This window comes from Netta rufina (assembly GCF_964035555.1).
Source record: "Netta rufina genome assembly, chromosome: 2".
NCBI classification, from domain to species: domain Eukaryota; kingdom Metazoa; phylum Chordata; class Aves; order Anseriformes; family Anatidae; genus Netta; species Netta rufina.
Genome location: NC_140124.1, coordinates 128,681,680 through 128,698,378, shown reverse-complemented (window position 1 = coordinate 128,698,378; position 16,699 = coordinate 128,681,680). Strand labels below are relative to the sequence as shown.

Below are 16,699 nucleotides of genomic sequence, written 5' to 3'. Positions count from 1 at the left end.
CTTTCAGCCTAATTAAAAATAATAATAATAATAAATAAATAAAACAATGACTTACTACAGGTTATCACAGTGATAGGCTCTATATTAATTAAGCACTCCATATAGTTGGGAAAGGAATAACAGAATTAAATTTACATGAGCAGCTCTTACTAACTTAAATATCTGGTAAAGGTTATTTTTCAAGGTGACTAAGCAAGACAGATCTCACCTTGCAAGTCAATGAAAAAACAAAAAACAAAAAACACACCCTAACCTTTGAAATGGATAACTAGGTGGTTCTCTACAAACCACTAGGAGTAGACTTTCGATAAGTTCCCCCATTAGGTATGGTTTCCCTGAGACCAAAGACATGACAATATTTACAAGGTTAAAATGATTTTACCTATCCCTATTTTATTTTTTAAAGACAATTTCACATTTGGCTACAAAAAATGCATGGATTTCCAAAAGTTTTATTGGCATATTTTCTTTATTGTTAACAAGTGGCAAATTAGCATCAGGTAGTGATTTACATTTATTAAAACAGAACTGGTGGTTTAAAATAATATATCAAATAAGGTGGAAACCCAGGTGTTCTGAAAAAAAAAAAAAAAAAGAAAAGAAAAAAGAAAAGAAATACTAGATGGTCACAAACACAAATATTCAGTGTACTGAAGGACAAGGCAAACATAATAAATGTAATGCTGACAAAATTAATCACCTCAAATACATGAATGAACACTTCATTTAAAAACATAGAATATCAATAAATAAACTTATGAAGATATATACTAAGTATCATATGAAGGATGAACACCTAGAGAGTTACAGCAATTATATAAAGTAAGTATTGTAACAGACATGGAATACTTAACACTTTACAAGATCAGACCCAAATCCATCTGCACTTCTGCCAGAAATCCAAATACAAATATAGAACAATGAAAAACCATGCACTTGCATTTAGACCTTAAGTTCACTATTCAACAATATCAACCTGAATATTTGATTTACTGTCTCAAAAGCTACTGTTCATATTGGAGAAAACTGATTTCCCTATTGATTACTTTTGTGAGAAAGTACTAGCTATTTAAAAGAATATATGAATAGGTTGTTTTCTGGAAACATGAAATGGGGATAAATAGGATCCTCCAGAAAATGGGTATTCTGAACAATACATATACAAAAAGAAAATAAAAATTCCCATTAATATGCAAGATTAATCCCTTATCTTGTGAATAGTGGAAGGAAAGCAAGGACCGAATAACTGCTGAATACAGCTAAGAATCTTTTACTTAACATTTCTTCCAACAACACAACTAGGTAACTCAAACCTTACTCAGCAACTTAGAAAAAAGAAATCACAAGTTGGAATGAGCTGTACTTATTCCAAGGCAATATAAATATTTTCACCAAAGTCACCAAAAACAATTTCAAAGATGGAAATAACACTGTCTCATACAATCCCTATGATTACCTATAGCTTAGTCATACTGAAAAAAAAAATAAAGTCGTAACAAGTACTCTCACAAAACACAAATTTCTGTCAAGATATAAAAAAGATTTGTTCATTGCACAGATGCAAAAGTCATGTGACGGAAACCAGCAGTTCTTGAGAACTTTATAATATGTTGACAATGCCATTTCATTTTATACTCAAACTACTTACATAGCCTACATCAAGGTGCACTGCTATATCCTTGATCCTTAGTGTTTAAACTACTGCAACCATACCTCCTCTCGCTGACTTTGATAAGCGTGCATCATGGAACTGTTCTTTTCACACGCTTCAGTTCAGACACTAACTCTTAGTTGCAATGGTGAAGTAAGAGCTAGTCTCACCCAGATGACAGAACTTCCATGATGGGTGAAGATTAGCTCAGGTCTTAAAATACATTTTGGATTTCCTAGCCTGTGTACCTTGCTACCTGAGGGTCAGTGTTAAGAGCACCATGGAGAGCTCCCCAGGCTTCCAGGCTGCCTCCCAGGCCAAGCAATCCCTCAGGTCAAGCTTTTCAAATCTACCTGTGGGAGGCTAATGGCTCTTCAAGTCTCTTTGGCAAATTTGAAAAATTCTGCCTAGATGTTCACTTCATAGGTATAAGTTGAAATGATGCTAAAGTTTGCTCCTCCTCCTGCTGCCCACTTTCCTGTAGTGGTGTGGGAGACTAAGAGTCTAACTATCTGCATAACCATACATTTACGTTGCTGTGCGGTTAGAAATACCTTAGATTGTTTTAGACCTGGAAACAGTATTATACATAAACTTCTGAAAGGTATATTATATAAATCCTAGGCCTTCTACTACGCTGCTTTCACCTTTGACACTAGTATATTTCCATTGCACTTGCATCACTACAGGCCCAATACTCCTACACTCCTTTCTGTTACGTAGACTGCCCTAGTAAATCATGTATTCGCAAAAGCAAAATAGGAATGCATACACAGTCAGCCAGGACCACAGCAACAGCCTTCTTGCTTTTTTACCACTGACCTTTTTCTTTTTCTTTTTCTTTTTCTTTTTCTTTTTCTTTTTCTTTTTCTTTTTCTTTTTCTTTTTCTTTTTCTTTTTCTTTTTCTTTTTCTTTTTCTTCCTTATTCCCTTCCCCTCCCTATTGTTTTCTTCTTTGTTGATTGAAAGACTCTTAGCAAGCAATTTAGGAAGATATAGTGGCAAACAACAAAAGAAAGTCTGACATATGATCAGACACTGATAGTAGGTAACATTAAAATCATGTTAATAAATTTCACTTTCAGTATACAGCAAGTACATCAGTCAGCTGTTTGGGGCTTCACAATCCCCTAGTAGCATTCAGTACAGTTTTGTATTAACTCTGCTTTAGTGAAACCACTTTTTATTTGTATAACAAGAGTTCTCACAAAATACATGTGCACACACACAAACACACAACTGGAAAGACAGATGGTAAATGAAGCAATAATATCATCATAGATTTACACATTAAATCTAAGGAATTTAGGCTTTTAAGTTAAATATCTTTCAACAAGGCATCCAGAAGATGACACTAGCTAAGTTTAGACTCCTCAGTGAAGTGCATCAGGGCTATATAGTTTATCTAGGTGTTCTATCTTAACAATTATCAAAATTTTGATTCTTGAGGCATTCTGGAACACTACCCTTTCAGCATCTGTATTCATGATTTTTATTCTCATGAAAAAGCAAGGCATAAGGGCAGTGGGAGGAGGAGGGCACAATGTTTTGGACCTAGGTCTTGTTAATAAATTGAATTCAGGAATTTCTTCACAAATGTAATATACCTAAAGATTCAAAATTCGTAGTCTTTACTGTCTCCCTTACCTGTTTATATTTTCCTTAAATGCTATAATCAATTTTCCATATTCAGTTCTGCAGGGCATTATTAAAACAAATCTACTGGCAAATAAATATTTAGATGGAATAACTGTGATCTATTCTGATAATGTGTGTAATGTGTGTACTGTTGTTAACAACACCTGACATTCAGTGACATAACCAACTGAAAGTAGAAATATGCCAGCTTTCTGGTAGTCTCACTATACAGTAAAAAACTGCATAGTCAATTATATTTTCATTCTCTGCTTATCTTTACCGTAGATTCTATTGCATACACATTACCAAATGTTACTATCAACAGTCATTTACACTTCAGTAGATCTTTCTGTAAAGCCAAATTAAAAGTTCAGGAAATCTTTTTAAAGTTTTTCCTTCAGTTGAGGTTAATCGCCTGTCTAGTTCTTGCCATAAATCATAGAAGCATAAAAAAATATAAATATGTCACTCAAGTAATTTCCTAAATGCTACGTTGGAAGCAAAGAGTTACACAAAGCTCAAAAGGCAGAAATTATCGTTGTTGTATGTGAATTGGTTTAAAATTAGGAAACCTAAATGGTCAATATTATTTTTCAACCATTCCATCAATTCTTGAAAACCTGTAATATATATATTTCCTTAAAACATTTCCCTTGTAGAATGCATTTTCAGTGAAGGGTGAAAAGCTTTTTTTTTCCAGCAGAAACAAACTGGAAATTCATCAAGTCAGATAAAGGAAATGATTCTTTGATGAATTCACTAACCAATCAAACCTATGCTAGATTTCTATCTTTTCTGATGGACACTTACAGCTTCCAGTAATTCAGTCTGCAGACCTCCAGACCTCAATGGCCCAAGTCCAGGACAAATTTTCGAAAGCAAACTTATCTATGCTGAAGATGCAGGATTGTAATTTTTCCAAGTACAAATATGAATGTGCCAAAAAGGATCCTAGAATCTAAATTATGCAAAATATAAACTGGCTAGGGTTTGTCAGGTCTCTTATTAACAGCCATCCATCCTATCATGCTCAGCCATCAACTTCTGTAAATTACAATAATACAAGACTACACTGAATGAAAAGATAATTTCTAGAAATAATTTTGTATAAAAAGTATAAGACAATTTCATATAATTCATATTGTATGAATTATATTATTTCTATGGAAATAGTTCTGAAATATCAATAGTTTACGGCCTGCATGATGACTACATCAAGCCTCTTAAATCTCTTATCCTCCAGGACTAGAACCTGTTTTGGAGATGCACGTCTTAAATCATGGTTTCTCCATAATAGGCCCCATTGACAGTAATCACATGTTTTGAAAATGCAAACAACATTCAAGTTGCTATAATGCAACACTGCAGCAGATTTTGCAAAAACTACAAAGAAAGTATAAAAATCAATTCTAACGGTGAGCTCAAAGTAACCATTTCTGACAAAAAGAGTGTATTGTGGGAAAGGCACAGTTAAGGTCTTTCAGATTGTTCTTCCACGCATAGCTAAGATGATGTCAGTATTTCAAAATAAAACTTCACAAAACAAATTACTACATTCAGATACAAGTTAAGTGATTCAGCTTGTGAATGGCTTTAATAGATTGTGTCATTTATTTTAAAAGAATGAAAAAAACAACTTCCAGGGCCTGACTCTTCTAACCAATGAACTGATGTGAAGTCTGCTACTAACTTTAAGAGGCTGATTTCAGAGCCCATGAATATACAGAATTGAAGAGAAAAAAGGTTAACTCCAGAAATATGGACCTGCTGTTTGCACAGGGATAAGTATAAAAGCAGTTGCTACTTATATCAATTTCTACTCTTCTAATAGCATACATTTTATGGATGTCTTTTTGTATTGGATACGTCAAGAAGGTTGTTTTTAAAACAAGTTCAACACTTAGGTACAGTAACTACAGATTCTCCTTCAGGAGACAAGGGAAGAAAAAAAGAGTAGGACTTTTGGAAACCTTTAAAGACAAAAGCAAAGAGCTTTTACACATGCTAGTCACGGTGAAGAACACAGGAAGACAAAGACAACTATTTCATAACAAAAGGAACTGATATAATGAGGATATCATATTTCTTCTTATAAATACATAAAAATATTAACAAGTTCTAATTCAAAAACAGAATGGGGAAAGCTGCACAAATTTTGTTTTTCTTATATGTGAATGGAATTTTCAGACTTTCCTCTTTGAATAGTTAAAAAAAATCATTGGAAGTAATTGTAAAGTCCAGTTAGGATATTACTGTGAAGTAATAGTTTAAATAGTTTGAAGGGATCCTGTCTTTTTGCACTTTTAACCAGAAATTTCTAGGGAGTTATTTATGTTGTTTTCATTTAGAACATAGATAACATGTACTTAGTATTACATATGAAGGAAATGCCTCCACAAAGAAACTTTTGACACAGAAGTTTTTCATCGTTAGTTCCCTATGGGTGAGTTAACCTACATAAGTGATTTAAATAATGCCTTATCTAGTAGGATTATATAAGAAAAGTAACACTGAACCACTTCCACAACCTAAGTTAATTAACATGTTTTTATACTTTAAAATATTTCCAGCAGAGATTAAAGAATATTTCCATGAATGGCACAGTTTAAGGTACCTGCTATTTTTATATACAGTATATATATTTATATATAAATTACTACGTAACCGGAAGATTGCACTCAGAAAATTACAATTTGATGTTTCAACACGTTTGCAGCATGAAGTCTAACTGGAAGGAGTGCTCTAGCTTTCCATGCAGCAGTACATTGCAGATGCTTCCAATTTCTCTTTTTCTCTTTGCTGTTAAGTATGTGTTCACACAACCATTCTTCGAATTCCACACTCACAGCAAAACTTTGCCCATTCCACTGGATACCTTGTTCCACATTCATGGCAGAATTTAGATAACTGTACGGGTGAATTTCCTTCACTGCTTTTTGAACTTGCTCCATTGACTGAGTAGTCTCCACTGTCATACCCTATTTTACCATCAGGCCTGAAAAAAAAAAAAAAAAGATAAAAAACATCCACTGTAACTGAGTTCAGTATAACTTGATGCAAAACTATTTAAACCCTTTTAGGGAATTACTGCTATTGTTATTGTCATTTTCATGCTTACACTTTGCATTTATTTGCCCTTTACCTTGTAAGTTTACCCAGATTCCCCAATTTTTAGCAGCACAATTAAGTGTTTGAGTCACTAGTTAGGTTAACCAGGTAATCTGGAAACATAAAAATTAGCTTGTCAAAACAGGAAAGGCAAATAGCCTAAAAAAGAAATATAATTTTCCCCCTGCTCTTTAAAAGGGCATGTGCTGGACAATTTCTTTTTGTGCTGTGGATGTAGATTTCATTTAGCTTCAAGTGAACCACTGGCCATTTGAATGATCATTCACCCAATTTGTCAATGACTAAGAGGTTTTTGACATTTCTAAAAGTCTTCTGTGCCCATCTTATCTGAGAGTGATATTCTATTAGATGGCAAACAAGGAAAATACATTCTCAGCATCTAAAACGGGACAGGTAAAATTGACCATGAATTATCCACTAACTGCAGAGAACAGCATTTTCCCCTACTTATTTTGCAGTGAGTACTCCCCTTAAATGAAGATTCTACTGCTGGCAAAAAAAAAAAAAAAAAAAAAAAAAAGCTACCTTGAGTAACTGTCTGAATTACTTGTTTTTCTTTTGTTTGATAGAGCACCCGTGCTCATGGTTCTTGCCACACTAGGAGGGGTTGTCCGTGCTTTTGTTACACCTCTAAAACAGAATAAATATCCAATTAGTTATATAAACACAAATTTACGCAAGGAAAGGCATTTTTAATTTATATACAAAAATTAATTTAACAATACATAACAATCAATTCATTGTATGAATAATACAACTTACTTCCTAAAATACAGAAAAGCTTTGCCATGAACTTGCCTGCATTGGACTAAATATGATTCAAATCTTACACTGCCAAGCTAAATTGCACAGCCAGTCCCTTCCTGTTTCACTTTTTATCACACCAAAATACGGGTAGAACCTGCACTATTGATCATTTAGTATATTCTAAGGTCTTCTTTGACAGACTACAAGTCACTTTATAGTGTTGTCAGGGCTTTCAGAAAAATACAGGGTACCTGAATGCAATGCAAAAAAGAATTTACAAAAGATACCATATTTCCAATATTTTGTGACAAATATGAAACAAGTAACATTTTCTTAATAGCCACAGACTTGACATAGGACGCATAATTCTCAGCTTGGCAGACCTTCTTTCTCCAAAGCATATGTATGGGAGGGGGAAAGGAGGGGAAGGAAGGTCTGTCCAGCTGGACATTAGGGCCTAGTTTTTTTCTAGCTTGCCACAGTGTTTCAAAGTTGGCTTCAATAGTACAACCACAGAGCTGTGAAAGCTACCTTCCTCAAGACTCATGGGTTTTATAAGTCATTACGCAATTAATAGCACGTCCTAAACATGCAGAACATTTTAGTGCTTGTTCTGGTCAGTGGTAAGAACACCAGAATCCCCTGCAAAATCTCAGAAGTACAAGGAAAAAAGATAGGAAGGGGCATTCTTTTATCATCAGTGATCAAGGACAGAATTTTTCTTCATTGCTCAAGAGAATTACCATTCACCAGTATTTATTCTTGTTTGGCAAGGCATCGGAATGACTATGACATCTTGTGCCTGACCACCAAGTTTTTCTGTTCACATTCTTGAACGCTGATGCATAAATGAAATTTAAGTTGGGACAATCTCATGGACATTACGAAATATTAGAACAACATCTCACAAAAAGTTAGTCACCAAGAGCCCAATCAGCAACAAAAACCCCAATAGTGATTTTTTCCAGATGAACCTAACTGCTCCTTTCAAAACTATAAACAGCTTACTCTTGGCTTGCTTTTCAAAATATACAGAAAATTATTCAGTTCCAATAACTTCAAATACAGCAATGACACAACTGACGATCAGTGTCATAACTCCTGAATTTGAGACGATTCATTTCAAAAAGCCCATTTTCCTTCATGTTGTGAATATAAGTTAAGGATGATTTTTCAGTTCCTTCCACTAAGAACCAGTCACTTAAACACTTCAGTGGAAAAGTGATCAAATGATTAAGAATAAAAACGGAAACCGGGAACTAAATTTAAGAGTAAATCAAGTGAAAATTATATTTAGAAAACGTGTTCAAGTTTAACAAGAATGGCTTTTACTTTCAACGGGTAAAGTGGAACTACCAAAAATTCTGTCTCACTGGGCAGAACACCAACTTTCTCCTTCAGTTCTCTTTTGAGCCCTCTTACCTGGCAAAGAGATTCTAAAGATGATTTTATTTAAAACATTGTGTAGACTGAAAAACACTACATAGGTTTTAATTCTGATATAACACTAAAAGTCATGTCAGTTTTTCAGAAGCTACAGAATTACAGGATAAAAGTTCTAAGTGTAACTTACATTATGATGTTACAAGGACACACAACAGTACAGACACTAAAAAAACTATCATGCATTATTTCCTCCATCTCATTTTAGATTGGAGGCAGACCGTGCTTTAAATACTGGTAAAATTCATTAAAGCTCAATAGTGCAGAAAAATATACTGGACTTTTACTTTATTTGTTATGGAAGCTAGAAAAATGTATAAAAATGTATAAAAACTTAACTGCAGACACAGAAATGGTAGATCTCATGAATCAGTGATGATCAAACAATGTGGACCAGAATTATGTCCCAATTCCTGTTTAGACAATTCCAAATAATTTAAACCAAACTTTTCTAACCTATTAATGAATCACAGTTTTCTTCAGATTTCCGAATTTGGAACCAACACACTACTTTTTCAAAACTGAGAGCATTAATATCTTAAATTGAAATCTGTTCAGGATACATCTTGAATCAATTATTTCCTACATAATGAAAGGAATATTTATAAAAAAAAATGTCCTAGATATTTGAAAGAAATTGACGTGAAAAATAGTCCACTTCTCTTTCCTGTATTTCAGCTGTTCACTTCTTTAAAATATGTATAATAATATACCCTTACTCTACTAGGGTCTCTAAAAAAAGTCAACTGATACTTTAATAATATATGTATATTAGAGAAGTTTCCCCAAAATCAATGTCTTAAGAATATAATTTGAATGTATAATATGACACATAGGTTACCAGTGAAACCAGGAAAAGTAAAAAAACACAAACAAACAAAAACCACATTGAAAGTGCACTGTTTATCCTGTCTGTTGAGCAAGGCAGTCACATGAAAAGTCAGAACTTTACTAAGGTTTAACAGGGCATCCTAACTCCTAAATACTTAAAAATAGGTTTGCTTATACACAGATACATTTTTCTTTCTAAAAATGCAGGGGAAAAAAAAAAAAAAAAAAAAAAAAAAAAGACCTATTTTCAGACTGCAATAGAAGCTTAATATTAGTATTATAGTTAACTGCAATGATTTTTGCTATTTCAACAAGTAAATCAATAGCAGAAAGCTGCCACTGTCTACAACTTTATGCACCCCAGATCTGGACTCTAGAATTAGCATCAGGTTTAGTGTGTATTTTATTATAAATCTTGAAACTGGATCCATAATTTGCAATCTGATCTATGGAGACAGATGTCTTCCAACATTGCCTGACATTCTTGATTATCTCCGTTTCTGCCACTATAGCTTGGTCTGTCCAACTTCTGCTATTTCTATCCATTTGTCCAGTAGGTATAAATACAAAACTACATACATAATTATGTATTCTATATACTATATAATGTATTATATATATGTGTGTATAGTTGTATACATATGTAATTATATATAACATACATGTATATATACACCTGTTCAAAGTTGTATAATGAGAAATAGTGATGGAGCCTGACAGCAGGTGAAGCTGTCACAGTGCTATCTTTAATCCTTAAAGTTCTGACATACCTTTACAGACATTTATTATCCTGTCGCAATTTCAGAAGAATTAAGACCGAAGGTGACCTCTCTTCCTAAGCAACTTATGTTATACATCTAGTTGAATTGCTACTGCATGCAAAATTGAAAGCTTAAACAAATTTGTATGAGAAGCTTACCTTTGCCATTCACACACTTGCAATTTGGTTGTATTTGCAATGAAATATCAACATATCAAGTTTGCTTCTTAGACAAGGCATTTTCAGATATTCTTGATAGCTATCACCATCACTCACAACTGCTGATACTTCAGTGCAAAATCCTTAAGTATGTCTCCAATGACTAACGACATGCATACCAAAGTCCAAGAACCTCTACTATAAACTGTCACCATCTGCATGGCTATGCTGAATTTAACAATGGCTAGTAGCTATTCGCATTTGTCCAGTGCTGTCGGCACGTAATATGCTGAACAACCTCCTTCAAGGAAGACATGTTCAATCCACAATTCCAGTGGTCCTTTGAATAAGTACAACATAAACAGTGAGGATGTGAATAGGAGATTAAAGGCATATACTTCTAAAGAAATTCTGTCAAGAAGAAAAGTCAAGTCCCTGCTCTACAGACAAGGGATACTTGTAAGCACGTTTAGGAACTCACCAACCAGAATTTTCAACATCTTAGTAACGAATTGTAATATGAAAAATTGACCTATTTTTGAGGGTACACAGACAGGATTCATGACTAACCAACTATAAAAAGGAACACACACACACAAAAACTCTCTCTAAAAAGCTACCCATTCTCCTTTATTCCTTTTGCTTAAAATAGGAATCCAAGTTCAAACATTCTTGCCTTGTCTACAAAATATCTCGGCTTTGGTTACAACACTGCCACAGCATTACAAGATTTAGACATGTTTCTATCTCTTAAACCACTGTATTCCAAATATGGGCTATATAATTGGAATTTATAGAATTTATTTTAGTAATTATTCCTAATTACACTTCTGCAGTATATTTTGAGGTATTATTTATGAAGAATCAGCCCATTTGAATTTGGCACCTTCCAAATTACATGGAAGTGTTAACTACAATACAACTATTTCCTTTTTAAAAGACTGGAACACCTTTTCTTTCAAAGCAGCTTTGATTTTAATCTTCCATCATAAAGTCCGTCTTGCTTACATTCTCGGACTATCATAGCTATCTTACAAAAGGAGGGGAAGTAAATATTTGACTTTAAAAGCACAATAAATTCCCTTTGTCATAAAACACTTGCCTGTAAGGCAAATATTTGTACCTTTATCAGTGGTTCTACAGGCTTAAATGTTTACTTCAGCTCTGCATCATATAACTTCATTTTCATCTCAGGTTTACAGGCTATATTACTCTTAGTCTAGAATCAGTGACAGAAGAAATCAAATCTGAAAAAGGGGTTTTCATCATCTTTCCATTCCCACAATGAAGCAGTTTACCTAAGAGATACTTATACTAATTATATTCCCACAACATCTATACTGAAGACATACTGGGTAGCAGGTATCTTTCAAGGTCACACTTTTGCTATTCAAATGGTTTTGTGGAATGTTTCTGTAAAGCATAAACCAAGCAGATTTGTAATACCACTTTATAGGCAGTAACTTATTTGGTCTTTTGATGGTATTGTTTGCTTTTTCATCAATGTCATAAAACCTTTGCATATCTATATACAGAGAGAGGATCTCATCAATGTGTATAAATACCTGAGGTGTGGGAGACAGAGGGATTTGGCCAACCTCTTTTCAGTGGTTTGTGGGGACAGGACAACGGGCAATGGCCACAAAATGGAGCCCAGGAAGTTCTGCACCAACAGGTGAAAGAACTTCTTCATGGTGAGGGTGACGGAGCACTAGAACAGGCTGCCCAGGGAGGCTGTGGAGTCTCCTCTGGAGATATTCAAGGCCCGTCTGTAAGCCTACCTGGGCAGCCTGCTCTAAGGAACCTGCTTTGGCAGGGGGGTTGGACCCAATAATCTTTTGAGGTCTCTTCCAACCCCTACAGTTCTGTGATTCTGTGATCTCTTCCAGTTTGCAGTGGTTGGCCTAACTTGTCCATCTTACTATTAAAATAAATGAAGGGGTACTCATAACTTACACAGCAGTCTGGCAATCTCCTTATCACCAAAAACAAACAAACAAAAAAAAAGTACTTACATATTTGTATTTCCAGAGAATTCCTATTTACTAAAAAAGACATTTACCCGGTACAAATCAGACTTTAATAATCGAGCAAGCAAATGGGGTGCGTGTGTGTTCTTACATTAAAAAGAATAATATTTCATAGACTTATAATTGTATTAGGTCTCCAAAATATATATTAAAAAGCAAATAAAAAAAATGTTGCTAGTTTTCCTTACAGTCTGCACAGCACTCTCACATTTAGGCTTTTTTGTTTTAAGAATACCATTTCTAATGTCAAATTCATCACACTGAGAAAAGGAGGCTCATATTTACAACATACACCAACTTTATTAAGATGTCAGTGTTGCGTTAAGGGGTGTAGCTGATTAACTGTTATGGGCCTGCTAGGATTCAGGGTACTGAACTATCACAATCACAGAATTCACCAATAACACATTAACTGTTAGGGGGCTGGTTGGATTCAGAGCAGTGAACTATCACGGTCACGGATTCACCAATAACATATAACCACCCTTACTCTAGTCTCGTTTAATGAGAGCTATCACTGCCAGGAACAATGCAATCAAGTATGATTTATTACAGCAACAGGTACACAGGTTCTTTGGATTGCTGGCGATAGTGACTGTCTGCAAAAGCAAGCTAGTATGCATGAAATACACAGGTGACACAGGTGTTACAGGTGTTACAGGTGTTACGGGTGTTACGGGTGTCACAGGTGTGCAGCCCAGAAATTAATGTGTTAAGAGGATTAAAGACTCTAGAAAGATTGATAACCAAGTGTTCAAATCTCACCCAAAGGCGTCCCAATGGGGGGGAAGAGAGGCTCAGCCTGCGACTGGTCCCAGGAGTCAGGAGGTCCTAAGGATGTTGTATTCCCTGGGGATGGTATCTCCCCTGACCGTGGTATCAACCCTAACATCCCCTCTCTCTTAGGCCAATTTATATTATTTTCTATCTTTTAGGTGGAGCTTGAGTGACTCTAGTCAAGCATATCTTAGTTATGATTGGTAAAAAGTTCTCCTGTCTCCGTTTAAAGTAATAGGCTCTGAGAAATTCAGAGCGCATGCTCAGTGAGGGGTGGTCGCACCTTGGAGGCGGGTAGCTTTTGGAATGGAGGTATGTTTTGGTATTATAATGATATTATAATGAGCAAAAGTACACCAGCGTACAGCATTTGTCAAAACATGACAGGTCCTTGGCTCAGAGTAGCAAAAAGTGCAGCTTATCAGTTTCGGTGTGCACAAGAACAACCGAGTCCCCACCTGGTCACAGAGTCTAGCCGTGGTGTCTCCACTCTACTCGATGCTCCGTACTGTTCCTTAGAGCCAGCACACCAGGTTTCCCCAGCGCGATAGCATCTAAGGTTGGAAGCCTAAGGAACACTCACGTAATGCAGCTACACCCTACCCTGAAAGCCTCTTCAATGCTGTACAGTTTCTTTAAAATGTGAATGTTAGTTTTATTTTCCTAGTTACTTTAGGTAATTGGACCACAGGCAGAAAGTAAAAGAAGTAAGTACAAGTCTTGTGGACTTTAGGGTTAACAAGAAGAAATATATATTTTTTATATATATATATATATATATATATTTTTTTTTTTTTGTAAAGGCTTAATGTTGTGCCAAAGGAGACTAATATGCCTTCCATTCTCTTTTATAGAGGTTAAAAAAAAAAAAGACTAGAGAAAACCTGAAAGAAAAACAATTGTTTTAATTATCAAAACACCCACTCACAATAGACAAACAAACAAACCAAAAAAAAAAAAAAGACAACATTATCCCTCCCTCCCACACGTGATCGTAAGAAAAACTGTATCTCTTGAGAAATCACAGCTTATATGAGGAAGATCAGGACTTCATGTGAAATTTTGCATTATTATGTCAATACAGTAAACTTGCAAAAATTAAATTATATCTTCACTCCCATCTTGGTAATGTAATAAAATGTTTCTTCTTATTGCCAAAAAATAGTATATAAGCCCCAAGTGAAACATGATGAAACAATCTGAGCATTTTTATTGATCTTTCTGAAATCAGAGAACTATAAACAAACAAACCAAAGTTGATGGAAATGTCTAGGCAGCTGAAGATTAGCTTTTCTACAAGTTTTCTACCACTCAAGGGAAGTTATAAGGAAAACAAATGAACAAAAACAATAATGAAAAAGCTATACTTTTATACCAAGAGAAATAACTTTCTAAACTTACTGTGGAGTTCTCTGACTCTTATTATATAACCTTAATAAACTGTAATGCCAGGAAAATTATTAAACAGCTAATTACTGTCAAGGAAGCTCACTATTTTTGATATAGCTTTTAATATCTAAAAAAAAAAAAAAAAAAGGAGCAAAGGAGCTTGTGTACCTCCAACATTTATATCATACAACTTCTCATGTTGCTTCTGCAATAACATCATATTAAAAGTCACTGAACCTATAAATTTTGCAAGGTAGTTTGGGTTTTGGAAATTTCTTGGGAACCTTGCAATTCATATTACATCTGTAAAGAATCAAAGGAAACCTCCTCATAAGGAACAAAATTCAACAACACTAAATGATATTCCTTCATTATGAAACCAGAAGGGAACACCGAGATTTCGGTCTGACAATTTAGCCCCCAGACAATGTGGGACATCAGATAAATTCCCCTACTGTTCCTCTTCCCACTGCTCCTCCCAAACAGATGTTCTTGTTCAAACCAACTAACTCCGGAAATGCTTAATCAATTCCTGTTTGACCAAATACATATTTCCCAAGGATTGAGAAGCAGAACCAAGATTTTTGACACTGCATGACACTTACTCCTACTTGTCATGATTTTCTTAGTTCTTTCTGAACTTTAAATGATTAATGTTATGTGGAAACTCTGGGCACCCTCAGTGTAGAATACTGTAGACAGTAACCTAGCAGCAGTCACGACTGCCAAAAGGAAGAACTGTAGTATCCCTTCCACACTTAAAGACACACACAGAAAAAAAAAAAAAAAAGAATCTCCTGAAATGCAAATACCACTATAACATTTATTTACCTTTATTTCACTGAACAAAGCTGTGTAAATTATAGTCTTATTGAAAGGAAGTGAACTACTCTAAAGATATGTTGTTTTTAAAGGCTGTACATGCTGTATGCAAACATAAGTGGAATTTAAAATGTATTGGCACTGGTTAGGTGAGCAGTTCACATTGCACTTCAGCTGTACTGGGTATGCCACTGACAGACATGACTCTCAGTCATGGGAGTGGGCTTAACATCAAATAGTAAAATTCATCTGAAAAAATAAAATAAGTCATTTCTAAGGGTACACTTGCCATACTGAAAAAAAGTAACAATTTTCCAAGCCACAATAAAAGAAATATTACTGTTCACATATGAAATGTACAGAGATGAGAAATTAATCTGTATGTGCAAAAGATCTCTGGCTGGCCACAAAGAGTGTGTTTTTGCTATGGAAAACATGGGCAGGGGGGTGGAGTCTGTCTGTTTGCTTAGCCTTAGGAAAAATTGGGTAGGCTCGTCCTATCCTCCTGAAGTTCAGATTATTTCTGACAGTTCACAAGAACTGCCCTAGCCCTTAAAAAATGCAATACATGCTGCTAGATTCTGTGCTCTTATAAAATATGCATCTAACTTTGGATTTTAACATCACTCACTGTCAGAATATAAGCCCAACAATTTACATAGAATTACCTTTTCTTTTCCCTATTCTTCAACATGAAAAAGATGAAATCCTGTATTCACTCAAGTGAATGGAGGTTTTCCTACTGATTGCAATAGAGACCCATTACTCTTGCGCTCTCACTTGCCTCTCCAGGACGCAAAAATGACACAGTGTGACCCTTATGCCACACTTCCATTCATATTTATTAACCAGACATGTTACCCTGTTCAGGGAGAAAAAGAAAACTCTTCACAGCTGAGCTCAGCTGACCCATCCCGACCTACATGTACCAACTCAGTCTCACTAATGCTAACCTAGCTTATGCTGATGATGTTGTAGTGTAGTCCTTCCTTTACTTGGGGAGAAAAAGAAGAGAAATAGTATTCAAAAAAGGAAGTTTATATAATCTGGTTGCATTTCTATTCCTATAAAATAAAAATTAGTAGTGTAATATTGGAGTTGAATTTCATATTAAAACAAGCTACAGAATTTTTCCTTTATAAAGCTAAACACTTGAAAGACCCAGTTTGTTTTAGCCTTCACCTTTAACAGAAGTGCATCAATAGCTTTACATGCCCGTCACAAGTTTCAGACAGCAGTTCAAGACTGCCACCTAAAGAGCAAGAGGAAAACTGCATGCCTGTGTATTTTAATCACATGTGGTCGGTTGTTACATTAGCCAGC

The 16,699-nt window shown here is 35.0% G+C and overlaps 1 protein-coding gene across 1 annotated transcript in view; it reads right to left on the bottom strand.

Moving 5' to 3' along the window:
* Positions 1 to 490: 490 nt before the first annotated feature.
* ZC2HC1A (zinc finger C2HC-type containing 1A) overlaps positions 491 to 16,699 on the bottom strand; it is a 41,073-nt gene continuing 24,864 nt past the window's right edge. Inside the window, exons 8-9 of the mRNA XM_084306867.1 lie at positions 6,944 to 7,048; positions 491 to 6,284 (exon numbers count right to left, since the gene is read on the bottom strand). Coding sequence (XP_084162993.1) covers positions 6,104 to 6,284; positions 6,944 to 7,048 — 286 coding nt within the window. The 3' untranslated portion in view covers positions 491 to 6,103. The remainder of the gene's footprint in view (positions 6,285 to 6,943; positions 7,049 to 16,699) is intronic.